The sequence below is a fragment of the Canis lupus genome, chromosome 27 (genome assembly GCF_003254725.2).
Source record: "Canis lupus dingo isolate Sandy chromosome 27, ASM325472v2, whole genome shotgun sequence".
In the NCBI taxonomy this organism is placed as follows: Eukaryota; Metazoa; Chordata; class Mammalia; order Carnivora; family Canidae; genus Canis; species Canis lupus.
The window spans coordinates 14,751,637-14,778,339 of record NC_064269.1 but is presented as its reverse complement, the minus strand read 5'-3'; the positions used below and the strand labels follow the sequence as shown (position 1 = coordinate 14,778,339).

General features: G+C 33.7%; 1 protein-coding gene and 1 pseudogene across 3 annotated transcripts in view; both read right to left on the bottom strand.

Moving 5' to 3' along the window:
• CPNE8 (copine 8) overlaps positions 1-26,703 on the bottom strand; it is a 360,644-nt gene that overhangs the window by 210,379 nt on the left and 123,562 nt on the right. For all 3 annotated transcript variants that reach the window (XM_025455580.3, XM_025455581.3, XM_035707441.2), the window contains 2 exons: positions 26,300-26,404; positions 25,258-25,299 (listed from right to left, as the gene is read on the bottom strand). In XM_025455580.3, the coding sequence (XP_025311365.1) occupies positions 25,258-25,299; positions 26,300-26,404 (147 nt within the window). The remainder of the gene's footprint in view (positions 1-25,257; positions 25,300-26,299; positions 26,405-26,703) is intronic.
• LOC112642892 (bax inhibitor 1-like) lies at positions 15,199-16,670 on the bottom strand (annotated as a pseudogene).

Here is a 26,703-nt window from a genome sequence, read left to right as displayed (position 1 = left end):
TACAATTCTCTCTGGTCTCAAATGTATGAATCTGCACTTCTGTGCTTCTTTCTCACTGGTATTTCCTATTCTGAAAGAACTCTGTTTATCAGGAAATAGAGATTTTTTTTGTTCTCCCTCTGAGTTAGGTTTTATAGAGAGCTTATGGTCAAATCTATGGCCCATTTCTTACAGGATATGTCTTCATGACACACTGTCCTCTGCAGACTTTTCAAATTTCAGACTCTTATTTCTCCTTTCCTTCAATTTCCTCACCCAGTTTATAGTTCATCATGTCTTAATGCATGCATTTCTATAAATTACCGTGGATCATTTTCAGAATAAGGTAGGATACAAATAGAAGAAAGAATGAATAAAATATTTGCTCCTCCCTTTCTGAATCTTGTTCAAGATTATGATTTTGAATAAAATACTGAATTTGCATGTCATATAAATGCAATGCTATCCTGTGCTGTAGAGGAGGAAATGTAATGAGTCATAAATTGCATTTCAGCCTCCAAGACAACATTTCTGTGAGATAAAGAAAATACATCATTGTATCTATTCAGAGCCAGAGAAACAGATGATCAAGAAATGAGGTTTTGTCAAAAGGTCATCAACATAAGGCAGGTAAGAGGAAGTGGCAGTAAATCTGTCAATCCTAAAAACAAGGTGCTTTGTCTCCAGAATAATCTGAAGAATTTGGGTGGATAAGTGGATTGATTCCCAGATCAATTTTGTCATAGATCTCTTGGAATACATGGAAATTTTGATAGATTGCTTTGTAACTTGTCCTGCTTCAAAAACTGTTTAGTAAACCACAGAGAAATACTTAAAAGAAAGTATTATATGTAATTTTCACTGACTTATAATTATCTTCCCCCCTATCATCACCTATTCCTAGATTTTACCAAGGTTAAAAGAAGGAAAATTTAATTTGTTTTAATATTTTTGTCTGTTCCTGATTTTCAATACTGTAATATTGAAACAATTATCACTATACAGAGAGATAGGATGGAAAGACTTTCATAATAAATCACAACCAACAATTTCCTTGTGATTCAATAACACTGCTTTGCTATTTCCTGTTAATTTAATTGCAACTAAAATAATTATTCTATGTTATGTCTCTCTGACTGCATTTACAAAATAAAGTCTACTCCAGGGCTGTTTATCTGATTTGTGTCTGTTTACATCTCTAATTTGTTCTACATATTTTTTTTTATAACGGATATATGCTACTTAGAATCTGAGGGAAAAAATTAAAAAGATATTTAAAGCTAGTAGTCTGGCTCTAAAAGCCTTGTTTGAGCAAAGTGATTAAATTGTCAAATAAAAATCTGTATATTACAATCACTTCTATGCTCTATGAATAGTGGAAAAACATATTATGTATATTCACATTTATATTTGAAAACTGTAGGACGGTCCGTACTTAAAAATGTGTTGGGGACGCCTGGGTGGCTCAGTGGTTGAGTGTCTGCCTTTGGCTCAGGTTGTGATTCTGGGGTCCTGGGATCAAGTTGTGCATCAGGATTCCCTGCAGGGAGGCTGCTTCTCCCTCTGCCTGTGTCTCTGCCTCTTTCTGTGTCTCTCATGAGGAAGAAAAACAAACAAACAAAAAAAAAACCAAATGTGTCTATTCTACCTCCCCCCATTTCTGGAACCTTCTTTACCACCATCACCTCTCTCTTATAGCCTAGCTATTATGTCCTCCAGGAAGCCTTTCCTGCTTCATGTTGTTCCCTCTTTGCTCTTAAAGAAAGCCACTATCTCTCGACCATCACAAATCCTATATTGTATTATACCTGTTGTTTACTTGGTTCCCCTTCTCAGCCTTCAACATAGTTGAAGGTAAGAAAGATGATAGACTCATCTCCGTGTTTTTGGCGTCTACCTCATGGCCGTACACAATGGGCACTGTGTGCACGGTAAAATTACCAGAAAGCTGGAAATTTTAACAGTAATTTTAACAAATTTGCCTCAAATTTTATTCAGCCTAAAAGAATGGCATAAGTGCCATTCACATTAACCACTGTTATCCTCTCCACTTCCTTAAAACAACTCCGAGAGTAATGCAAACAACTGTTCTTTCCCCCACAGAAGTACACCCACACAATCACACCTAGGGCATAGGAAAGGGAGGCAGGCAATCTTGCCTTTTGCTGGCATCTCTGATGATCTTCCTGAAGGCCACCCTGCCTTGGGAAGAACAGATGATTCTTACATTCTTGACGGTCATTAAACTTGTTTTTCATATAATATATACAAATGATAAGTATGTACTGAACCCATTTCAGTCCTTTATCACCATGTGGTCTGGAGTAAGTCAGTCAACTTTAGAATTTTTATGTCTTCCCTTAAGAATTGGAGGCAATGCCTACTTACTGTTTTGAAAATAAACTGAGAATTCATTTGATTCTTTCTGTGAAAGGTGTTTAACTCCTTGGAAAAGACACTCCTAAACTACATTTTTCCAACTATTAAGACTACAATTCTAGATATATACACACACACACACACACATACATATATATATATATATATAACATATAATTTTAAGAAAGTTTTACCAAAATAAGTTGTGGATGTAATAGGCTTATGAATTGATATATGTTGTGTTATTTTGGAGTTACACACACATCTGTGGCTTTTACCATTCAAGTGCCATTCCTCTCCTTTGGATTTATCCCCAGTGTGCCATGTTCCAGGTGTGTGCTAAAGGATCTCTCAAATAAGGATTTTTAAGCAAATTGCATATAAAAGACAATTTCTTTAGAATGTTGAAAAGATTTCAGCTCAAAAGCTGCCATGATGCCTGGGTGGCTAAGTGGCAAAGCATCTGCCTTCGACTCGGTGATCCTTGGGTCCTGGGATCTAGTCCCACATTAGGCTCCCTTCTTGAAACAACAGTGCCAAATAGTACTGATTCCTCCATTTGTACTGCAACATACTGATTTCCTGTGTTCCTCTAACCTGACTAATCTGGGCCAGGCTTACCAAGCATAGCAATATTTTTTAAAATAACTAGAGGTTAAACAGTCACAGCAATGAGAGACACTTTTAAATGAAGTGCAGTTATGGTGACCCTAATTCAACTCATAGGTTGCAAACATTCTTACTGTTTAAACCTGTATTTGTAGAAGGGCAGCAATGTTTTTTAGAGCTGATTAAAACTAAACTACTAACTCCAAAACAAGTAAAATATGCCAGAGGATTTGTGATTTCCCATGATCAACACAAAAAGTCATCTTTATGAGTCCAGATAAGTATGCATCAGCTGTCTCTGATTTTGCCAATTTTCTTTGCTTTTATTCTACTCAAAGCCTTTGACTTTGACAAGACTTTTCAGCATCTAAAAATGTTTTTGTTTTTTTTTAAACAAGAAAATACTACCTTCCACTGATTACTTATTTATTTATTTATTTACTTATTTGAGAGAGAAAATGAGCATGAGCAAGGGGAGGAGCAGAGGGAGAGGGAAAAGCAGACCTCCCTCTGAGCAGGGAGCCCAACATAGGGCTCAATCCCAGGACCCTGAGATCATGACCAGACCTGATGTCAGAAGCTTAAGCAACTAAGTCACCCAGATGCCCCTTAGCCTCCACTGATTTAATATAATAGGAAGTAGTTCTGTTTCAAAATCTCAACAGATTCATCTTTCTTTTCCCCTCTAATCCTGATGGAGAATTTAGTTTACTTTGGAAAATCTAGAAATATGACCTTTAAGTATTCCTACATTATAAGCTTCTCTGTATGTAAATTTGCAGAACTATTATGATTCTTAATAATTGTGCTAGTAAGCACAGATTATAAACAAAGCTTTACAAAAGTACTTTTTCTTTGGAAAGTACTAGTTTGTTTTTACCAATAGAAATTATTATATACAAGATTTATCTGAATGTATTCATTGCAGAAATGATCATTTAGCTTTGTTATAATTTTAAATAATTTCAAGAGATTTGCATTATTTTTGCTCCCTCCATAGATTATAATATTTCTGGACCTTCAAGAGGAAAGCAAGTACAATCACTCTCAATATTAATAATTCAGAAGGAAAATTGGCTAATTTTATGTCTTAGCCACACCTGCTCCTTGATCCATTTCTAATACAGATAGAAATTTTAAAAGATATAAATAATATATATGTATAACATAAGTCCTATTGTCATTTGGGGTATAAATATATATAAAATATCATATAGTAACATATAATGTCTACATAATCACACATATTTTAATATGTATTTTGTTATTTAAGATTTCATTTATTAATTTTATTTCCATTTATTTATTACATCTATACAAAGACTTGAGACAAACAACACTTTCTAAGACAAAGACAATACCTTTTTTTAAAAAGATTTTATTTATTTATTTGAGAGGGAGAGAGGGCATGAACAGTAGGGAAGGGCAGATGGAGAGGAAGAAGGAGACTCCCTGCTGATCAGGGAGTCCCTAAAGGGCCTCAATCCCAGGACCCTGGGAACATGACCTGAGCCAAAGTCAGACGCTTAACTGACTGAGCCACTTAGGTGCCCCAAGACAAAGACAATATTTTTAATGTGGTTTATATTGGTACAGAATATGATATATAATATTATAAAGAAAATGTTTTATATAATGATTTACCATATTTACGCCCAAACTATATGCCTACATGAGTACTCCAATTTTTTTAATACAACGTATAGACATATTTTTAAAGTATGCATATAAATGTTACATTATTTAAATTCCATGTGTATGTATTAGATATAATGTCAATTTTAACTACACATAAAGTCTAACTTTTTTACATAATTACCTTTAATTATTTTCCATTTTCTCTAACAAGCTTAATGCACCAAAATATCATCAAGCAAAAATTTCTCATTCAAATTAAAATTTGCCTAAAGAGGAACTGAATTGTAAATAGCCAAAAATTATTTAATATAAAATCACTTATCTAGCAACAGTTTCACAAATGCAATTTAATCCATTGAAAGGTAGGATGAAGTTTCTTTAGCTAGCCAGGACCTTTGAATATTTTTCTAGGATTATATTAATTAAAACGTTAACTGAGAGGGGTACCTGCCTTGGGCTCAGGTTGTGATTTTGGGGTCCTGGGATCTAGCCCCAAGTCTGGCTCCCTGTTCAGTGGAGAGCCTGCTCCTCCTTCTCCCCCTACCCATCTCCCTGCTAGTGCTCTCTCACTCTCTAATACATAAAATATTTTTTAAAAAAGTTAACAGAGATAATGTCTGAGGTTAAAATATCCTCCAATTTCATGAACTTTTAAATATTTAATGTCATCCATGTCACATACTTTTTCCTCTCTAATTTCAAAGTGACTGAATTCTAGTTTTTACCTTGAATATTAATCTCTAGAAAGGTAGGTCTGTGTGATACACTAACCTGTTTCTGAAATTTAAACTATCAGCCATAAGTGTTATTTTTTCAGACTAATGAGAATAATAATAATTAACATTATTATACTAAGCAAAACAACAACATATCAGAAGCAGGATTAGCATAAAATAAAGGCCAAAAGATCAGTTTTACACTTTTTTATTTTTAAAATTTTTTTTCAAAAGATCAAAGTTTTAAAAAATGAGATATTAAATCTCTATTCTTGTACTTTTTCATTCTTTTGATGTCATTGGTCTGTAGTTACATAAATACAACTCAAAGTAATTACCTCTCTTCCAGCATATTAATAACAGATACCTTCATTCAAGAATTCTAAAATATATATGCTGTTATAAGGAGATAAATTAAATTCAAAGTTCTAAAAATTTTTATTTTAGCTATGCATCAGATGCATTTATAAATTATTCATTTATATATTTCTGGGTTAGCCACTGAAGAGAGGTTAGTACTTGTTTATATTTTACATTTTCACTCAAAGTTGCCACAGTTCATAGATAAATCTATCTGATTATCTTTGTAGATTTCATATTACATTGCTAGCTTTGTCTAATCTCTGTAAGCCTTGACTACCATTGTATATTTTTAAGAGGTAATAATATCATCTTGTCTTGCTTTTTCACAATGATGAAGACTGGAACACAGTGATTCTATCACTTCTCTACCAAGTTCATTTTTTAATAAAAGGCACAAGGAAAAAATTATGATAAGAGTTATACACACACATACACACACCACTGCCTGTCTGCTTGTCTGTCTGTCTCTCTCCCACACACATACCACTGTCTGTCTCTTTCATACACACACACACACAAAAAAAAACCTCTCAGTCCAAAGCAGTAAAAGTTTGCAAGCTGTACACTACTATGCACTGCTACCCAAAGTTACGGTCTTTTCATTGGCAAACAATCCCTTCTTTGCCTCTGGCAGATCCTGTCCACAATGGGTGTTGGGGCACCACTTCCCACAGTTATGCCAGAGTTGCCAACAGACATCATAAATGTTCTAGCTCTCTTGCCAACCTTGCTTGTAAAGCTGGCTACTACTTTACATACTCTCCCTGGCCACCAGTCTCCATACTGTCCTTTATCCTCCTGACAGACTGAGGGACACCAAAAGGGCAACACTGATCAATTGCTAAGAGTGAGCCACAAGTAGGAGGAAATTAAACTACATTTGCTACTGAAATTCTTTCAAACCTATAGTTCAAATAGAGAGCTTTCTTCTGTCAGTCTCAAGGTTTTAGATTTAATATACTTACTAGGAAAAACAAGTGTGTATCCAGTACAAAGTTATGTAAAATATTGCCATTGTAATTTTTAATTAACATGTACAGACAATTGGGATCATTCAAGTCCAAAAGCAAGTCCCACCAAATTGACTAAATTATCTCAAATAAAACCAAGTAATTAAAAAAATTATTTTATGCCACGTAGATCAAGCATTGTTAGTAAAAAACGTTATAAATTTTTAACATTAATCACCCATTTTGGTGAAATTTCACATTTAGAACTGATAGAATTAACTGTAAACCCGGACTTCAATCTCATTTGGCAGCTCAAATCTCTCAGATTTGAAAGAATTTCACCACTGAAGACTGTGTGCTTATTTTTATATTAATACAAAAGTGATAACTATGTATTACCATTCATGATTTAAAATTTTTCTTTGAATTCCTATATTATTACCCTTTATACTCTTGAAATGAAAATTATTTTCTTATATTATTTATGGAGGAAAAAACTTTTTAGGTATTTTGAGAGGCTTTTATAATTCTTTATGTGTTTTTGAGGCATGTTACTTTTATGATAATGGTCTTAACAATATGATTATCTTCAAAATATTAAAATATGGAAATAGAATAACCCACCTCATAAAAGTTATTTTAAGAAAAGGTATTAGTACCTTGAATAAATTAATATATTTTTTAACCAAACGAGATTCCAGGAGACTATCAAGCAGAATTTCAGAAACACTGAGTTCCCAAGAGATACAAATCTAAGGGATTAATCAAAGAATTAAAAATACTTAGTGAATTGGTGTTTGGGTTGCTTAGATGGGATAATACTTATGTGTAGAAGCTCTTAGCTCTTCCTTTTCAAAAATAAGAATAGTAGAAATCTTGTCCTTAAAATACATACAACATAACTAATTTGAAAATTCAGAAAACTGAATTTTCTAGTAGAAAAGAAAGAAATATCTATGCAACACAATAAATATGTCTGCCTGTAAGTTTTACCTTTGGAATCTACTGACTTTGGGTAAATCATTAGGCTTTCTAGCAAAATTTTTTTCACCTCTCAAAACTATAAATACATTTTCTTATTCACTTCCCCAAAAAAGCTGAGTTGATTAACTGAAGTTGTTCTGAACAGAACACCACAAACTTGTTTTGGATTCTTGGAAGAAAAATACTATCTTCGAAAATGGCCATAAATGCAGCTCCAATCTCCATATATGTTAAAATTAATTTTAGAGGTTAAAATTTGTTTATAATACATACAACCTATTGGCTTGTTCACTATTCTCTAATATATACAAATGTATTAACATGTAATCTAAAGTACATGTACAATTGACTTTTTCCACATATTATTTTATTCTATACTTTTAGGAAAAATTACACTAAAGAACTATGTAGATAACAACGTCTTTAGACAGGCAATGTGAAGATTTAAATGTAAGGTTATTTTTCTATAAATCTAAATAAACCTTCCAATTGTTAATTCACTTTAAGCATAAATCATAGGAAAATGATACATCATAAGTTTTTCTCTTGTTTGTAGGTTTACCTATGTACAAAATCACAAATTGAGGCCAAAAATGTGTTAATAAGTTCTTATCTCTATTCTAGAGTTATAATTATAGAATAGTGCTAGTAAACCAAACAACTAAAGTAGCATAATCTATGAATATTCATATACTTTCATATGTTTTCCTGTATATATCAATCTGGATATTTAGAAGATTTGGTTTCTGAAAAAAGTTGCCAATAACTTTGTAATACCCCATAGCTTGGTATATACAAATGAAATGAATACATAGCATATGTATTACAACTATATGTATATAATCAACCCAATCCAAAACCACAGATTTTGACATCATTAGGTACTTTATATAAGAAATACTAATCATAGGAGAAATTGTGATACCAAAAATTTATCTAGTTATTTTTAAGGACCTTATTTAAAAGAGTTACTCAGTACTTCCTTTAACTGAACCTCAATGCCAAATAATTATATTTAATTTGTTTAAATATGCACATAGAACAGCTTAGAAAAATGAAAAAGAATGGTTTATTCTCAGATATTCTTTGATGGTGTCAAATTCAGTGCAATGCCAAAAATGTAAATTTTAGATGAGATCAGCTTAATATTAAAATGTTACTGATTTTTAGTAACTTAAGTTGTAATAAACTATATTACCTGGTTTAAACTACAATGCAAAAATTAATCCAAGTACTATGAAATGTACACACAAAAGAAAGTCTTCTTCTATTTCTAATGAAGTAGACAATCAAGGCAATTGTTTAGACAATTCAAAATATGATTATTTATTTCATATAAAACTATTATTAAGATTTTGTTTTTCCTTTTCAACTTATATGTACAGACACAAGTTAGAAATTATGAGTACCAAAACTTGTTCCCAAGGAAGCTGGAACTAAGAATGTCATAGCTGAACATTAGAGCTTAAATATCAAAATTAGAATAGAAATGCTTGATGGGGAACAGCAAAGCAAACTTTTGAACATAAAATATCATCTGTATCATTTAGGGAACTCAGCTTTTACCCAGACCAGTCAGTAATTTAGTCAAAAATGTTTGAAAAATAAGTAAATAACACCAAGCACTTAAATATATACCAATATTTACCAAACCTAAATTGTTATTGGTAGTGATAATATTCTATTTGTCTTAATTTTTCTCCAGATCAGCAGCTATAAAATTTTCCTTTCTAAACGTGATTTGAATAAATGGCTATAATATATTTTTGTCTTATTTCAATTCTCTCAGGTTATGTCTACAATAGTCATCTCAAATGCTAAAGGTAAGAACTTATGTTTCAAAGAAAAGATGTGGAATTCTGAATACCATGTTCCATTTTTCCTATACTAAGAATCAAAGATAATGGTTAATAAAGACAGTGTTTAGAAAGATAATTAGAGGAATAAGCAGTAGTTTGGTTTGAAAACCAATTACTACTTAAGAGTCATGTAAAATGGACAAATCATTTCCACATTTTGAATCTTAATTTTCATGTCTGGAAAAGAACAATAATAATATTTCCTATTGGGCTTTATTTTTTGAGAATTGAGAGGAAATATGTAAAATTGCTTGGGACATCTAATTAAATTTAAAGCTCTTATAAGGAATGATCTTGAAATTGGATTCCCAAGCTTTCCAAAATGCAATTTATATAACAAAAAGACTGCACACCCACCACATTGTCTCTTTCTTATTCATTTTCGCTCTCTTTCTGACCAATTTCAATGAAATATTAAAATTGTTACAAAGTAAAGGTATTTGGCAAATTCACGTCTATAGTTAACTTCTCACTTGCTAAATTTTAATAAACTGCTTTTCCCAGGACTTAGTTGTCACTAGCTTAGTTTTACGTGTGTTTGGAATACTCTTGGGTGATTAACAAACACTATACAGCTATATAGCACATAGGTAACACAAAAATCTCAAATTGTCTTGGTATTTAGAATCAGAGAAAATAATGGGTGATGATTGCATATCTAAACATTCTTTTGCATAAGTGATCAGCATCTTTACTACCAGAAAGTCTTCATCACTCACATCTAGAAGTTTCATTTAACTGGAAGACTTGTATGTAGAATTTTCCCCCAAAACTCTCAGTGAGTGATCACATATACATTTTTGTGTCAAATGATCTTTTCAGTAGAAGATTCTCAATCTATGCCTTTGATTTACACTCCAGCATCTAATTCCTGAACTTCATATTTCTAATAGCCTGATACACATGCTCCACTGTGATATATAACTTTAAAAAGAGGAATTAGAGGTGAAAGAAAAGAAATTCAGCGAAGCACAAAAGTAATCCTGGGGGAGATAAAGAGAAGGAAGGTAAAACCTATCCAGGTCTTGAAAACATCTATATCTGTTAGAAAGAGTGAGAGAGCTGTGTTTTGTAGAAGAAAGCACAACAAACTTAGGGTGATGTGATCTGAAATGTTTTCGTTCCTCTAACATGAGGTCATCATGAGTTCTAATATTGTTCGTTCCTCTAACATGAGGTCATCATGAGTTCTAATATTGTCTGATTGAGACCATCCACTAGGTTTACATTTGGAAGTTTCTCATCAAAACTAACCAAAAGCTTCATCAGAATAAAAAGCTTCTACACAGCGAAGGAAACAATCAACAAAAGCAAAAGACAAAAAAAAAAAAAAAAAGCAAAAGACAATCTATGGAATGGGAGAAGATATTTCCAAATGACACATCTGATAAAGTGTTAGTATCCAAAATATATAAGGAATTTATAAAACTCAATACCCAAAAAATGAATAATCTAATTAAAAAATGAGCAGACAACATGAATAGATTTTTCTCCAGAGAAGACATACAGATGGCCAAGAGACACATGAAATGATGCTCAATATCAATCATCAGGGAAATGCAAATCAAAACCACAATGAGATATCACCTCACATCTGTCAGAATAGCTAAAATCAACAACATAAGAAACAACAGGTATTGCTGAGGATATGTAGAAAGGGAACCCTCTTGTGCCTTTGCTGGGAATGCAAACGGGTATAGCCACTTTGGAAAACAGTATGGAGTTTCCTCAAAAAGATAAGAATAGGACTACCTATGACCCAGCAATTGTGGTAGCAGGTATTCACCCAAAGAATATAAAAATACCAATTCAAAAGGATAAAGGCACCAGGTGTTTATAGCAGCATTATCTATAATAGCCAAATTATGGAAACAGCCCAAGTATCATCAACTAATGAATGGATAAGGAAAATGTGGTGTATATATACAATAGAATATTACTCAGCCATAAAAGAAGCAAATCTTGCTGTTTGCAATGATATGGATAGAACTAGAGAATATAATGTGAAGTGAAATAAGTCAGTCAGAGAAAAACAAATACCATATGATTTCATTCATCTGCGAATTTAAGAAACAAAACAAATGAGCAAAGGTGAAAACAAAGAGAGAAAGGTAAACCAAGAAACAGACTTTTAACTATAGAGAACAAACTGATGTTAAGAAGGGAGGTGAGTGGGGTAGCCCAGGTGGCTCAGTGGTTTAGCCCCTGCCTTCGGCCCAGGGCCTGATCCTGGAGACCCGGGATCAAGTCCCACGTCAGGCTCCCTGCATGGAGCCTGCCTCTCCCTCTGCCTGTGTTTCTGCCTCTCTCTCTGTGTGTGTGTGTGTGTGTGTGTGTGTGTGTGTGCCTGTGTCTCTCATGAATGAATAAATAAATAAAATTTAAAAAAAAAAGGGAGGTGAGTGGGTAGGATGGGTTAAATAGGCAAGGGGGATGAAGGAATGCACATTTTGTGATGAGCACCAAGTGGTATATGGAAGTCTGAATCACAATATTGTACACTTGACTAATATTACACTATATGTTCACCAACTGGAATCTGAACAAAAACTTTAAGGAAAAACCTACTAAAAGTTTAGATTCACCAAGTCCAAAACCAGACCCATAATATTCACCTCTTTCCCCACAAACTGATGAGTTAGCAATCCCCGATTTCCCTATTTCTCTTAATGACACACATTTTTCATTGTCAACTACATTCAGAATCTGAGAATTGTGTTTTACTTCAGTACCCAACTGTGATTATCCAGCTGTTAAAAACATAGATTCCATTCCTTACCACTGGCCCTAGTATCTAGCCTCATTTTGTGTAAGGCACTGAAAAGCTCTCAAACCATGCAGACAATCTGGAGCAAGAAACTTAACCCCAATTCACTTATCAGCAAGATCAAGAAGATAATAAGTAATTAATGCCTACAGGATTCTTGTGAGGATCAAATGAGAAACTGTGTGAAAGTATTTTGTAAACTGCAAAGCTCTGTGCATATTAAAAATGTAATTTAGTTGTTTCTCATGACAAGGGTTTTATTATTTTTTTATTGCCTTTACTACAACCTAATAGAGGTCTCATTACTAACTCAACAACTTCCCTGACCTCCTAACAAGTTTTTGCATTTACGTCTCTCCCTGAATCCAAGTCATCCTACAGATATTTTCCCCTAGCTCTGATCATGCTAGACTGTCCTTCGTTCATGATACAGAAACAAAATCTCTTCATGACTCCACAGTTCTGAGGGAATTCACTACATACTCTTGTCTATCAGAGGCCTTCCATCATATGGTCTTGACCTGCCTTTGTACATCTGTATTTTCCATTAATTCCTTCTAATACATTATTACTTACTCTCAACCAAAAGCCCAAAACAAAACTCTTCATTTTCTGGGTTCACAAAATCACTGCTTTTAAAATTCCCTCTCCTTTCAGATGAATCACTTATCATACTTTGTCATAAGGACATCTGGATACTTCCACTTGAATATGAACTTACCTTTTTTGGAAATTTAACAACACATTATACCCTTCTCAAGAAACATGCTCTTGCTACTATTTTGCTCCTGGGACTATACGTACACTCTGTAAGTACTGTACAGTTCTTCAATCCATGACCTGGATTATCAATCATTTTTTAATTACCTTGCAATAACTAGCATAAAGATCTGCACTTAATAGATGCTCAAAAAAACATTGGTTCAGTTTAATTGTATTGATCTTCAGTTCCTAATATCAGAAAAAAAAATTAATGGTTTCATCAACTAAGATTTTTTATTTTCCATTATACAGTGAGTTATCTTACAATGGTTCTCAACCCAAATCTGTATTAGGATGAACTAGGGAGTTTTTTCAAGCAATTCATATTTAGACTGTATCCCAAGCCTATTGAAGCAGTATCTAGGGAAGTATCACAGTAAGAAAAGGGCCCCCAAGTGTTTCTCAGGACACTCGAGCTGAGAACCACTGCTGTAAATGGCCCATAGTGTTTCTGGCAATAAGTGAAAAATACATTTTAGTCTTGATTACAGGAAAAGATCAAGGTTTTTTCTATTTCATAGAATGGAGGTGACATTTAAAATCATTCTAGAGGCATACAAAATATTCTTCAACATAAGCAAAGGGAAAACTCTTTTGAACATGAATCGAAAACCTTTTGGGATACAATTGATAAAACTACCTGTAGTCACAAATATGTTAATAAAGGCAACATTTTATCCAGTAACTTAGTGGTTAAAAATAATTACCATGAATGAGGAAAGAGGTAAACCTTCCTATTATTTCTCTTGAAAATACACATTTCTCATGTATGTTATAATATACATAAGCTGTTTTTTTTTTCAGACTAAAATTACAAACAGTGAAATAGTCTGAAGGATGGCATGAGATGATAATAAAAATGACAAAAACAAATAATGTTGTGTTGCTTCAGAGTTGAATTACTAAATATCTTATCTACAGAAGCATACAGCTCTCAAAATGGTATTTAAAACTGCTTCCTTTCTTTAGGAGACTGTTCTTTAGCAAACAGCATCTTTATAAGGAATTATTCTTGAATGTTTTGCATATACTAGAAACAGAGATGTTTTAATTTTAGGGACAGAAACTAAGGACCTATGAAGATGTTAATAGGAACTTGAATCAAAACCATTAGCAGTAAAGAAAGCAGGTACCTTAATTTTTTTGGAGAATAAGTGCAATTAAGTTTCCTTTTTCTTATTGCTCAATGTTGAAATAGGATCTAGAATCCTACATATGGAAAATACAGATTGAATATGCATATGATTTGGATGTTTTTGTCTCTGCAACTAGTAAGACAAGAGTGTAACATATATTAGTTCAATGAATGAGAAAAAAATTAAAATGTGGTTTCTATAAAAATTAATTGGAAACTTGGAATAAATGGGCAATCTGTGAGCCAGTTTAACTTTTGCCACTTCATTCACACTACACCATATGATGCTTTTCTAGGTATATATTCTACTGGTTTGATTTTCACCATGTATAATCCAGGGGTATACACAAATATGTTCATGAAGCACTAATCCTAATAATAACTGAAAAAATGTCTCTCAGGGGCAGCCCAGGTGGTTCAGCAGTTTGGTGCCGCCTTCAGCCCAGGGCCTGATCCTGGAGACTTGGGATTGAGTCCCACGTCGGGCTCCCTGTATGGAGCCTGCTTCTCCCTCTGCCTGTATCTCTGTCCCTCTCTCTGTGTCTCTCATGAATAAATAAGTAAAATCTTTAAAAAAAAAATGTCTCTCAGTATTGGAATGAACAAATCTCACAACTTAATGTTAAGGAAAGCTAGACACAAAAGAGTACCTACTATGCAATTCCATTTATATAAAGTTCAAAAACAGTCAACACTAAGGCATTAAAAAAAAAAGTCAGGAAAATGGTTACTTGGTAGGGGGGCCATAATAAATGGAAGAAGGAAGAAGAAGGATTCTGCAATGCTAGTAAAACCATTTCTTGATGTGGGTGCTGAATATACATGGTATATTTCATTTGTGAAAATTCATTGAGCTGCATATTTATGATTTGTGTACTTTTCTATATTACATTAATATTGACTTAAAAAGCTTATTTTTAAAAAGGACCCTCTTTGCTCCATCTCTTATTATGTTTGGAAAGAACTTCCAAATTCAGAGATTATTTCTTTTCTTTTTTTTTTTAAGATTTATTTATTTATTTATTCAGAGAGAGAGAAAGAAATTGAGAGGCAGAGACACAGGCAGAGGGAGAAGCAGGCTCCATGCAGGGAGCCCGACGTGGGACTCAATCCCGGGTCTCCAGGATCACACCCCGGGCTGCAGGTGTCGCTAAACCGCTGCACCACCAGGGCTGCCCCCAGAGATTATTTCATAGTTTTTTATTTTTTTCTCTTTGTGTTTTATTCTTTCTGTTAATCTGGAAATGTTTTGGTCAATAATATGCGTTTTGATTAACTCTTCAGTAAATTTAAATCTTATACATAATTTCAAATCATATAATAGGCTCGATTGGTTTTTATCCAATGTATGATTATTCCTATTCTCATTCTAAGTTAAAACTTGGTTGGCCTTAAAAAAAAACAGCTTTCTTTCCTAGCAGATCTCTACGTCAATTACTGCAGAATACTGGGTTCTGATAGTTACAGATTTTAATACTAAATCATGTCTACAGACCAAATTAAAAAGTAACATTTTCAGGTAATTTGAGTTCTTTTTCTATGCTACAGGGGAGCAACTTTTGCCACCCCAAAATGTGTCTCTTTAGCATGTGGATTATTTTAGGCTGATTCTTTTCTTTTTCTTTTTTCTTTTCTTTTTTTTTTTTTTTTCCTGATGCTTTTCATTATCACAGAACACACCACCTGCAATGTGTGCAAAGAAGAAATGAGGGGTAGAAGGAGAGGTCAAAATGGGAAAAGGCTGGATGGGCAATTTCACTTCTTCTCTTTCATCTTGTCCTTCTCATTCATAGCCAGGATCATCATTAGTTTTCTGAAGAGGGTAATGAAATCTAAGAAGACGTCAATGCAGTGCCAGATACAATCCTTATCTACATTTTCAGCCTTTTCAATAATGAGTTGAGTACCAAAAAGGACAAAGCCACACATGACCACCAGCCCCACATACGGGTTTGCCTGGGAAAGCCAAATGGATCCAAAGAAAAGGTTCCCCAGGGAAGATAAGAGCATCAGACTCATGGCTGACATCAAGACACCTCCCAGAAAGAGGTAGCTCTGGCACCTGGCATAGAGGGCAATCAGGGTGAAGCAGGTAAAGATCACTGCTGTGCCCATGAAGGTGGTGGGAAGAATGCTGGGGTTGATGACAATGCACAGCTCCAGAGCAGGGCTCAGGCCAACTCCTGTAAGGAAAGCAAATCCAGCAAGAAGTCCCAGTCTTCTTGCTCAGTTTCATGGCTATGAGGTGTTGCCATTAGGCAAATCATCAACCCCAGGGAGCCCAAGGCAGAGAACAAGCCAGCCTGAAGGAAATGAGTGACCACATGGACACAGACCCCTGCAGCCACCACAAACATACAGAGGGCAAAACTGGCATAGACCTTCTTCAGGTGCTGCTGTGTCGAGGGGGTTATGTGGGAAAATTTTAAGAGTGCATCAAAGTTGATCTTCCGATCAAATATGTTCATGATGCCAGAGACACAGCCTCCGCTTGGCCTCTTAGAAACCTACATAGTTCTACCACCGGATGCGCTTCTAGGCAGATTATTTTCAAGGAACAGAATTCTCAGGAAGAACCTCTGACCTTCCACCTAATTGCCTAAGAGGATTTAGATAGAGGACCTGCTCTAGGAAGGGAATTGTCACCACAGATTATTATATTATAATACGAACTAGGTATCGTAAAGGGAGGGAGGAACTTTTAGCAAAGTCTGTTTGTTAAAATTCATCCTGTGTCTCAATGGTTTCTGTCGGGCCAGCAAACATGTCTTACCACACATTTATTCTTTTCCTATTCCTGTGAATTAGTCTTTTTCCCTTTGAAGTCCCAGACCTCTACCCACTTACTTCTCCTTAGCTCTGAATGGCATATAAGCCTCAATTGCCTGGCTGCCTATGGATCTCATAGTCTTATGGAGCTCCCCCATGTATGTAGTTACATTTATTTTTCTCTTGTGAAGGACGCCTGTGTGGCTCAGTGGTCAAGCATCTGTCTTCATCTCAAGGTGTGGTCCCAGGGTCCCAGGACTGAGTCCCACACCAGGCTTCCCTAGAGGAGGCAGCTTCTCCCTCTGCCTGTGTCTCTGTCTCTCTCTCTCTGTGCCTCTCATCAATAAATAAATAAAATCTTTTAAAAATAAAATAATTTTCTCTCAGGAATCTGTCTCATGTCAATTTAATTCTTAGACCAGCCAAAAGAATCTTTACGAGTAGAGGAAATTTTTCCTTCCCAACAATACCAAAATGTTAATCCTAATTCACCAATGATGGCACTGGAGGTACAAAATTATTTATATTTTTTATAATTTATATTTATATTTATATTTAATTAATTTATATTTAATTAACTTTATAAAAGTTAATTCTATACTAATGAATTCACACCAGTGACAATAATGGCATGATTTCATTTATTCCTTAAAGATGCTGGAGTTGGAAACTGACTGTATATGGTAGCTGAGGGCAAAGGAAGGGTCAATATAATTATGATCTTTTCAAGTCTGTAAACCTGGGATTATAGTAATGCCTGGAGAGAATACTCAAGGGTTCTAAATCCAGTAGAGTCAAACCTGGGATTATGGTAATGCCTGGAGATAATATTCAAGAGGTGTAAATCCAGTAGAGTCAAAGTAAATGTAAAAATACAAAAACATATGTCTACTCACCCAGTGTACACGGTGAGTCTACTCTAAACCTATTGTATACTCTTCACTCTTGAGTCTCTTGTGTGCTTCCTACTACCCCAGTTTCCAAGGACATTCCCCAGGGCTTTCCAGGCCACCCTGTAATCCAACAATGAAAGGCTGACCCTAGCAAAGAAAAGGGTTTCTGGGACCTACTTCTATTATAAGCCCTCATCTATTTTGTGTGTGGATAAACATTTTGAATATCTCCTCTGGTAATCTCATGATGGAATAAAACCTATGAGAGGAAAGGCAGATGAATGATGAAATTAATGATTAATTCAAGTAGGACATAAATAGGTTTGGTCTCTTCTTTGTAAAATAAAGAGTTAAGTCTAAGAGCCCTAGGGACTCTAATATTACCTTATATTATAAAAACTAGAAATTAACTTACATTCCAAATTTGACTTTACTTTCTAATAGAGGCAAATAAAATGGTAAGGTGATCATAAGTCAAAATTTACACTGTAAAGTGTATTTGTTGATTTGAATTTGATAATTGTGCTGTTTAGTCAGTGAAAATCATCAGTACTTGAGCATTGAATAAAGCAGAAAAAATAATTAATCTGTGTGATGAGAAGATCATAGATATGTGAATATAAAATCTAAGATGTCAGGAAATGGTAAAAAAGAGAGAAAATGACAGATGAATTAATTATTCACTGAAGTTTTACTATAGAAATATCATCACCAATATTCAAGACAATTTCATAATTTCAAGTACAGAGTGGAAATGAAAGGATAAATAACTAACATTGATGGAGGACTGTGTGTTCACCAGAAAGACAACAGAGTTATTTCAAATACCCTCTTCCATAATATTGAAATAACATACTAAGAAGCTAATACATTCAACTACATTATAATACTATAACTTCCATTGTAAGAAATAATAAGACAAAACAAAGTCCTTGACCTCAGAGAGTTTACAATTTAAGATGATAGACAAGGCAGAAACAAAATTTCAGCATAAGTCATAATATTCTAGACAGGATAATAAGCATTCCTAAACGGCAAACACAAAAAACAGAGGGATTAAATGAGTTTAGAGGTATAGGGAAAGCTTTCAGACAATTGATAGCATTTAGACTGAACCTGAACAGGGACGCCTAGTGGCTTAGTGGTTGAGCATCTGCCTTTGGCCCATGGTGTGATCCTGGAGTCCTAGGATCGAGTCCCTCATCTGGCTCCCGGAGAAGCCTGACTATGTCTCTGCCTCTCTCTGTGTCTTTCATGAATAAATAAAATCTTAAAAAAAATAATAAATTGGGCCTGAACAGAAAGCCAACAGGCAAAAATTAACACAGAAGTGGAAGGATATACAAAATGTATTAAAGAACACTAAAATATATTTGTGTAAAGATTAGAGATGTGTATTTTCACTAACCTGGCAAACTGTTTAGCACATCAGAAATGCTCAGTAACAGTTTCTTCCAGAATTAATTAATGAAGTTTCTATTAGAACATAAATAGAGACATAGAGACATACAAAAATAAAATTTTGATTCCCACATTAGGTATCAATATATATAAATAATTAAATGAGACTTTAATGAAGGTTAAGAATTGTATACTGAAGGGAAAGGGGACAAGAGAGGACAAAACCCATCCACAAACTATCTAAATTTGTTGGAGGTGGGGAGTAAAAGTAGCATGTCAGTAATTAACATGTGGATTATGAAATTCCATTTATCAACATTTTTGAAAAGTCTCAAAGAAGGGACACCTGGATGGCTCAGTGGTTGAGCATCTGCCTTTTGGCTCAGGGTGTGATCCCGGATTCCCGGGATCAAGTCCCACATCAGGCTCCTTGCATGGAGCCTGCTTCTCCTCCCTCTGCCTGTGTCTCTGCCTCTCTTTCTGTGTCTTTCATGAATAAATAAATAAAATATTTTTTAAAAAGTCTCAAAGAAGTGGTGGTTACGGGAACAAGAAAACAGGCTGAATCTTGTCTATTGAATACACATTTAGGACCTTCAGGTTACTGCAAGCACGAAGAGGGCTAAATCTTTCTTTTAGGGAAAGATTAATTAGAATAAGTGAGGAAATTTAAAATAAATAAGACAAATATTAAAGGTTTATACATGCTCCTCCTAAATGAGTTCTAAATGTTTTAGACTACTTACAAGTAAGTTCTTGAGTGAAGCACTGGATCAAGAATCACTGTTATTTCACACCATGATGATGCATAATTGCAGAAATAAAACACCAAGTGTGTTTATCAAATATCTTCAAAGGTATTTATCTGGCATTTCACAGATAAATGAAGATTGCACTTTCTTGTAGTAAGTGTCACCATTTAAAATGACTCCATGAGATACAATGCCAAGTGCTAATAATGAAACTTTTAGTCTCCTTTCTCATCCGACTTCAACAGTCAAATTTTATGATTGGCAGTTCACTAGTTCAGCCTTTTCATCAAATCATCTTCCGGGAGACAGAGATCTACTCGGTGGCCCATTTACAATCAGACCCACATTAAAGCCACATGGTTTTAATGCAGAGCTGTTCTGTTAATGCTCCCTGAATTTTAAATTAAGCTACAAAGTCAGCTGAAGCTACTTCAAGCAATTGAAGCTTTTCAAAGATACCACCACTGATTGCTTTGTAACCCAGACAAGTCAGTTTCTCAGCACTTCAGCTTTTCAATTGTTAAAATGAGGTTTAAATAGTCTTTCTTCACATCCCTTGACGAAATGGTGGGAATTATGGAGATGATTTTAGTAAAGTGGTTTAACTTGTTGAAAATTGGTACATTTACACTGATTATTCATACCAAGGTCAAGCAATGTCTCTGCACTCTCAGACCACTGCCAATGTGTTTAAAAAAAAAAAAAAAAGACAAATAACTGTATTTCCTCTGTTCCAAATTAGCTCAGGATACCCATTTTAATGTCAACTGGTTACTTGCTCAACAGCATTGCCAAATTTTTGTATGCTTCACAGATGCACAAGATGTTTGTTACAGAATTAATTTCAAGTTGATGAACTGAGTTAAACATACCATTAGATTTCTGACCCAAGATCACACCACTTCCTGAAGTTCCTAATCTATGAATGTAATTATAACCTCAATTATCTGAAGTGCCCTAGCTAGTAAAACAAAATGTGATTGTAAGCAAGTAAACACTGTCAAGCATTGTTTACTTAAATTTTTGACTGAAATATTCTCTCTAATCGAAAGATCAGATTACTTTATTGGTTTACCATGTTCAAATTGATACAAAAGGGCAGCCTGGGGTGGCTCGGTGGTTTAGCACCTTCGGCCCAGGGCATGATCCTGGAGACCCCGGATCGAATCCCATGTCAGTCTCTGCATGGAGCCTGCTTCTCCCTCTGCCTGTGTCTCTGCTTCTCTCTCTCTCTCTCTCTCTCTCTCTCTCTCCTCTCTCTCTGTGTTTCTAATGAATAAATAAAAAAATAAAAAAAATTGATACACAAAATAATATAGATATCTGACCAGTTTTTCCCCACTTTATAAGGGGACACCTCTAAATTTCTATGAAATACAGACAAAACGGATTTAAAATTAAAACAAATAATTGATAAAGTTACTTATGATATATATTTTGTATAGATTTATTAAGCTCCACATGATGCTATCCAGTACAGCAGTTGCCAAAGAGATGTTGCAATAGGGCATTTGAAATAGAGCTACCCTGAATGCAGTATGTTGCAAGCATAGTGTACACACCAGGTTTCAAAGATTTAGTATAAAAAATGTAAAATGTCTCATTAATAACTCTATATTGGTTCCATATTAAAATAATATTTTGCATATATAGAAATATATTATTACATCAGTTACATTGGTTTATTTTTAGTTTTTTTTTTATTTTTTTTATTTTTTTTTTTTATTTTTAGTTTTTAATGTTGCTACTAGAAAACTTTTAATTATATATGTGATTTGTATTATATTTATACTAGACAATGCTGGTATAGCTGTCAAAAAAAAGGTGGGAGGAATCCACCGAGTAAATCAACTTTTCTAAATAGAGGAAACAAAAATTCTCAATCTAGACAGAGAATTTAAAAATTGATACATGTACAAGATTTATGACAGGTACTAAAGATGACAGGAAGACAAAGAATAGAAAACAGCTGCTGATAATGACATCATATCATGAAATATAATGAACATCAAATCATATTCACTGTGATTTAAGGAAAGAATATCTACATTGGGAAATCATGTCAAATAAAAATACATGTAAAAGTATAATAACTGTATATTATTATAAGCACATGTTACACACAACTTGTGTAACAATCCACATAGTGACTAATATTATTGCATTATAGAATTAATATCTGATTTTATGGCATTTATGCATCATTGTAATTAGAGATCAGTGTGCCTTTTCAGTTTCATAAACTATATTATTTAGTAAAACGTCTATCAAAAATTATTTAATCATGATTTTAATTTTGCTTTTTATATGTCTTTCTCTAACATGATTATGCTACCACTGAAAAGGCTAATTAGTGCACACAGATTATATAAAACTGAAATTTCTTACATTAAAATATGGGCCTATATCCTAGATTAAGAAGCATTGTACCCCAACATTAAAAAATTATTAAATCGATTATAAAATTACAATGCATTCCCTCAATTATTCTGCTAATCATACAATCCATCTCCGAGGAATATTTAAAGTTCCCCCTAACAATCCTTACCCTCCCATCTTCATCCTCTTTTATTGTCAGATAGTCTTGAACTCCCCAGATCTGCTTTTGAACATGCTGTCACTGATGGTATATTGAAGTGAAATTCAAAAATAAATCAACATAGGATGTACCATCACCAATCTTCTCCCCAAATAGGTAAAGATTTAATGATAAGACTTTATAAAATCTCAATATCTAAATATTTTCTTTCCATCTAAGTTCATATTCTCAAAGATAAATCACTGTATATTGAAAAAAAAATTCCCCAATCTAATGGCTCAAACCTTCACTTCTTTTTTCTGGTTTAGTCTTCACTTCTTGTAACTACATTTCATAATTCCCCCATTTTTTATTTCTTTCTTTCTCTTGCTCTTATTCTCACTCTACCTCTTATTTTCATAATCTAAGACAGCTCTTTTCTACAATTCACTGGCTCTTTAAATAGCTATCAGGATTCTCTCAAAATCTTTAACATTCATTTCTCTCTACCTAACTTTCTGTTACGTAAGACTTGCTACCTGGAAATGTGTCCTCCACGTCTCTAGGTAATAGAAAATGTTATGTAATGACATACTTATGTTAAAAGGTTTCCTAAATAGTCCTTGCATTCTTCTTAATTACATTATCAGCTACCAAAGACTCATAGAGTAAGACCAATGTCCAAATAATACCAATGTCCAAGGGAAGCCTTTTATTTAACTGCCAGAATTTAAAATTATGTTATGGAAATATAGTATATTAGTCATGAGTGAATTGTTGGAAGTATAGTGCTAGAGTTCAAGTCCTGGCTCCACCATTTATTAGCTGTGTGACCTTAGGTACCTTACTTTGTTGCCTTGATTATTAGCTGTGTGACCTTAGGTACCTTACTTTGTTGCCTCTATCTCTAAAATGGTATTAATATAGTACCTATCTCTTATCGTGAAAATTACAAAACAAAAAACATGAAAAATTCCAAGATAATTCTGACCTCCAAAACTATTCAAAATTTTTGTGGCTCAGATGTAGACTGGAGACACAAGGAGAGTGATAAAATCTTACTTTTCAAAACAGCGCAATAAAATACCTACAATGTCTGCAAATTTATCATTAAAGGTCATAGATGCAAATGAAATCTGAATTTATACCATTCATTTCATACTATTCAAATCAAAACCATTTCCTTAATTTCCCAAAATTACTAGGGAAAGGCTAGTAATTCTGCTCATTCTCAATTAAAATTTAAAACAGGGAAGGTGATATAAAGCACAAAGTCCTATTTTACTCAGATTGTTACTATTTCTTTTTCTATTATTTCTGAGGTGCAAAACTCCTTTTCTCAGTGCATAAAATTTAATGAAACAGTGGACTATGTCCTATAGGATTGCTTTCTTCTATGAGAAAATATAATGTTTTCTACTGAGATTTCTCCAGAATGCATATAGAATTCTTATAAAGGAACTCTATTTAATTAATTAATTAATTAATTAATGTTACATAAATATAAATATCTGTGGTGGAACACGGATTGTCTTTCAGAGTAACTTCCAAGAGGGTTAAGATGCTTTAGCACAGTCATGCTTGGGGTATCATACGAAGATAGAACTCAATTATTTGGTAGAGCTGAAGTGTAAGATAGTATCCTCATTCCTCTCTCCATCCTCCCTTATCATCCATGAAAAGGAGAAAATACTAATTGGGCCAAATTCCAAGGCACAAATTGAACTCTGTGTGCAAACGAATACAGGTCAAATGTCACATACATACTTCTGTGTGGCTCTCCAATTAGTCATTTTCCTACCTAGGTAGCAGGAGGGATGTCCCCCTCAGGACAGTCCAAACATCTCAGAGAAACTTGTTCCTATATTAAGAAGAGTGCTCAGGTATTCAGAAACCCTAACGCTTTGGGCTAGGCTTCTGACCTATATAAAATGCACTGAAAAAGGCCTTGCTCAGATCTTGAGCTTCAACCTTACACTTCAACTCCATTTTTTTCAGAAAATTTTGGAGTACAGGGCATTAGCCAAGCAAAATTAAGTGTGTTTTACTTTTCCTCTTGTCACACATGCTCCCCTGGCATCTGTACATTCTGTCTCTTTAAGAATGACCTGCAGAGGCAGCTATATAGGGCAAGATGAGATGTGAGCATTTCTGGGTCCCTTGGCTTAACACCATTTGAAAACACCTCAAAGCAGTGGAAATAGTGGAAAACTAAAGAAAAATTAGTGAGTCCACTCTCTTTTAGTATTTAACATCACTGTGACATGCAGAGGGAAACCATGATTTTGGAGCTCTGAATATTTATTTGTATTGGCAACCACCAGACATAGTTCCAGAGTGGAGAGTTTCGCTTTTTTTTTTGTTGTTTGTTTGTGAGGTATGTGTCTTTTTTTAGGGGGAACAGATACTCAGGTACCCATTCAGGCTCCCATGAGTGACATGGGATAAAAAGTAAGAGGAATCTTCAGAGAGATGATGAGACATAAACATTTCAGAATCACTACTATGAATATATACTACAAGACATCTGTAAGGTATACAATGAAAAATCATCAAGTCCTAGTTGAAAATCTGTACTATATTATAGAAATGAGGAAGACCACTATTTTATTCTCTGAGTTGAAAAATTACACTAATTCATGTAAGAGCTTTCAGTAACATTTGGAAAAATAGACAAAATCTGCAATCTTAAGATTAAAGTTAAAAAATGTGCTCATTTCAGTATACTTCTTCAAGCATAGTAAGTTTCAAAAGCAAGAATAAAAGAAAAGACATTGTCTTACCTCCCATCTCGATCCCAGTCATACACCTCTACTTTGATTGTTCTGTCCAGAGGGAAAACATACCCATAAAGTTACTTAGTAAGATTAAAAAACATCATTGATAATTAAAAAATAAGTCATAGATTTTCTTAGGTGAAATATATGCTTATAGTTTTTACAAAATAGTTTAATGTTGACTGTTGATTTTATTACTATATTTTGATTTATATCTTAAAATATCTTTTCAAATCTTATTGAAATCCTGCAGGATTTCTCAGTCTTAGTTAGCATGGATCCCCATCACATGGAGGGCTTCTCAAAACGTGAATTGTTGGACTTCATGCCCAGAGTTCCTGATTCAGTAGGCTTAGGTTGGGGCCTAAGAATTTGAATTTCTACAACAGGTACTGCTAATCATGAACCACATTACAAGAACCACTTTGTTAAAGAAACAATTTAGTTAAATAAAGTTATGATCTCTTTAAATGAATAAAATGACAGCCAACTTAAGTTTTAAAGTAAATTTAATGACATGCTAATCAACAGTTGCTTCTATGATATTAGTTAATAATTCTATTAGTTAATAGAATAAATTTGCATTTTTCTAATATTCAGGTAACATGATAAATAAAATAATAAAGAGATTGGATTTTTACTTTCAATTTATTTTCTTTTCTTTCAGGGTGTCTCTTGTATATTTACTTATTCCACCCTAGAAAGATAATACCAAATGCAAGCATTGAGGCAATTAAAATTCTAGAGTAATTTTTGAATAATATATTAAAAGAAACTAATATTTAATCTATTTTTAGCATTTTGCATATTTTAGTCTTGGAAAATCAATCAGTTCACCAAACTTTAGTCAAATTTTCCCTCTTCCCCAAATCATCATGGATTAAGAAAAAAGTTATTCAAAAAAATTCTGAATAAATCATCTATGCCAAGCTAAATACACATTCACATAGGTAAAGAAGACACCTTAATTTTTTAAAAGTTTAGATTCTTAGATACAAATTCTACAGTAAATATCCAAAATTCTCCAAAAAGTTGTCATTTATTTTACCTGTCATAATCACCATTACATAATGCTCTGACCGAGATCTTGAATGCTTGCCATACAGGATTTAGAGTATTTTTGACAACTTCTGTTTTATGACAAATTGTAAAACTGTAAAAACAAACAAAAAAGGGTATTCAGTTATTTTCATAATTCGATTATGATATATTGCTTTAGTAGTTATTTTTCTCTTTCTTTTTTGTGTAGAACAAATGTTGTGAGTCTCCCTGTGGCTGGTATATGACTTAGTAAAAATAGACTTGTGGTTTTAAAACTTTAAAGATAAGCTCACTACAATATAAACCAATGAGATTTTGCAATAAGTTTATGAAAAATAATCTTTTGCAGATTCAATAAATTCTAAAGCTGCTTTATAAATGATCTCTATAAAAATTGTGATGACATATTAC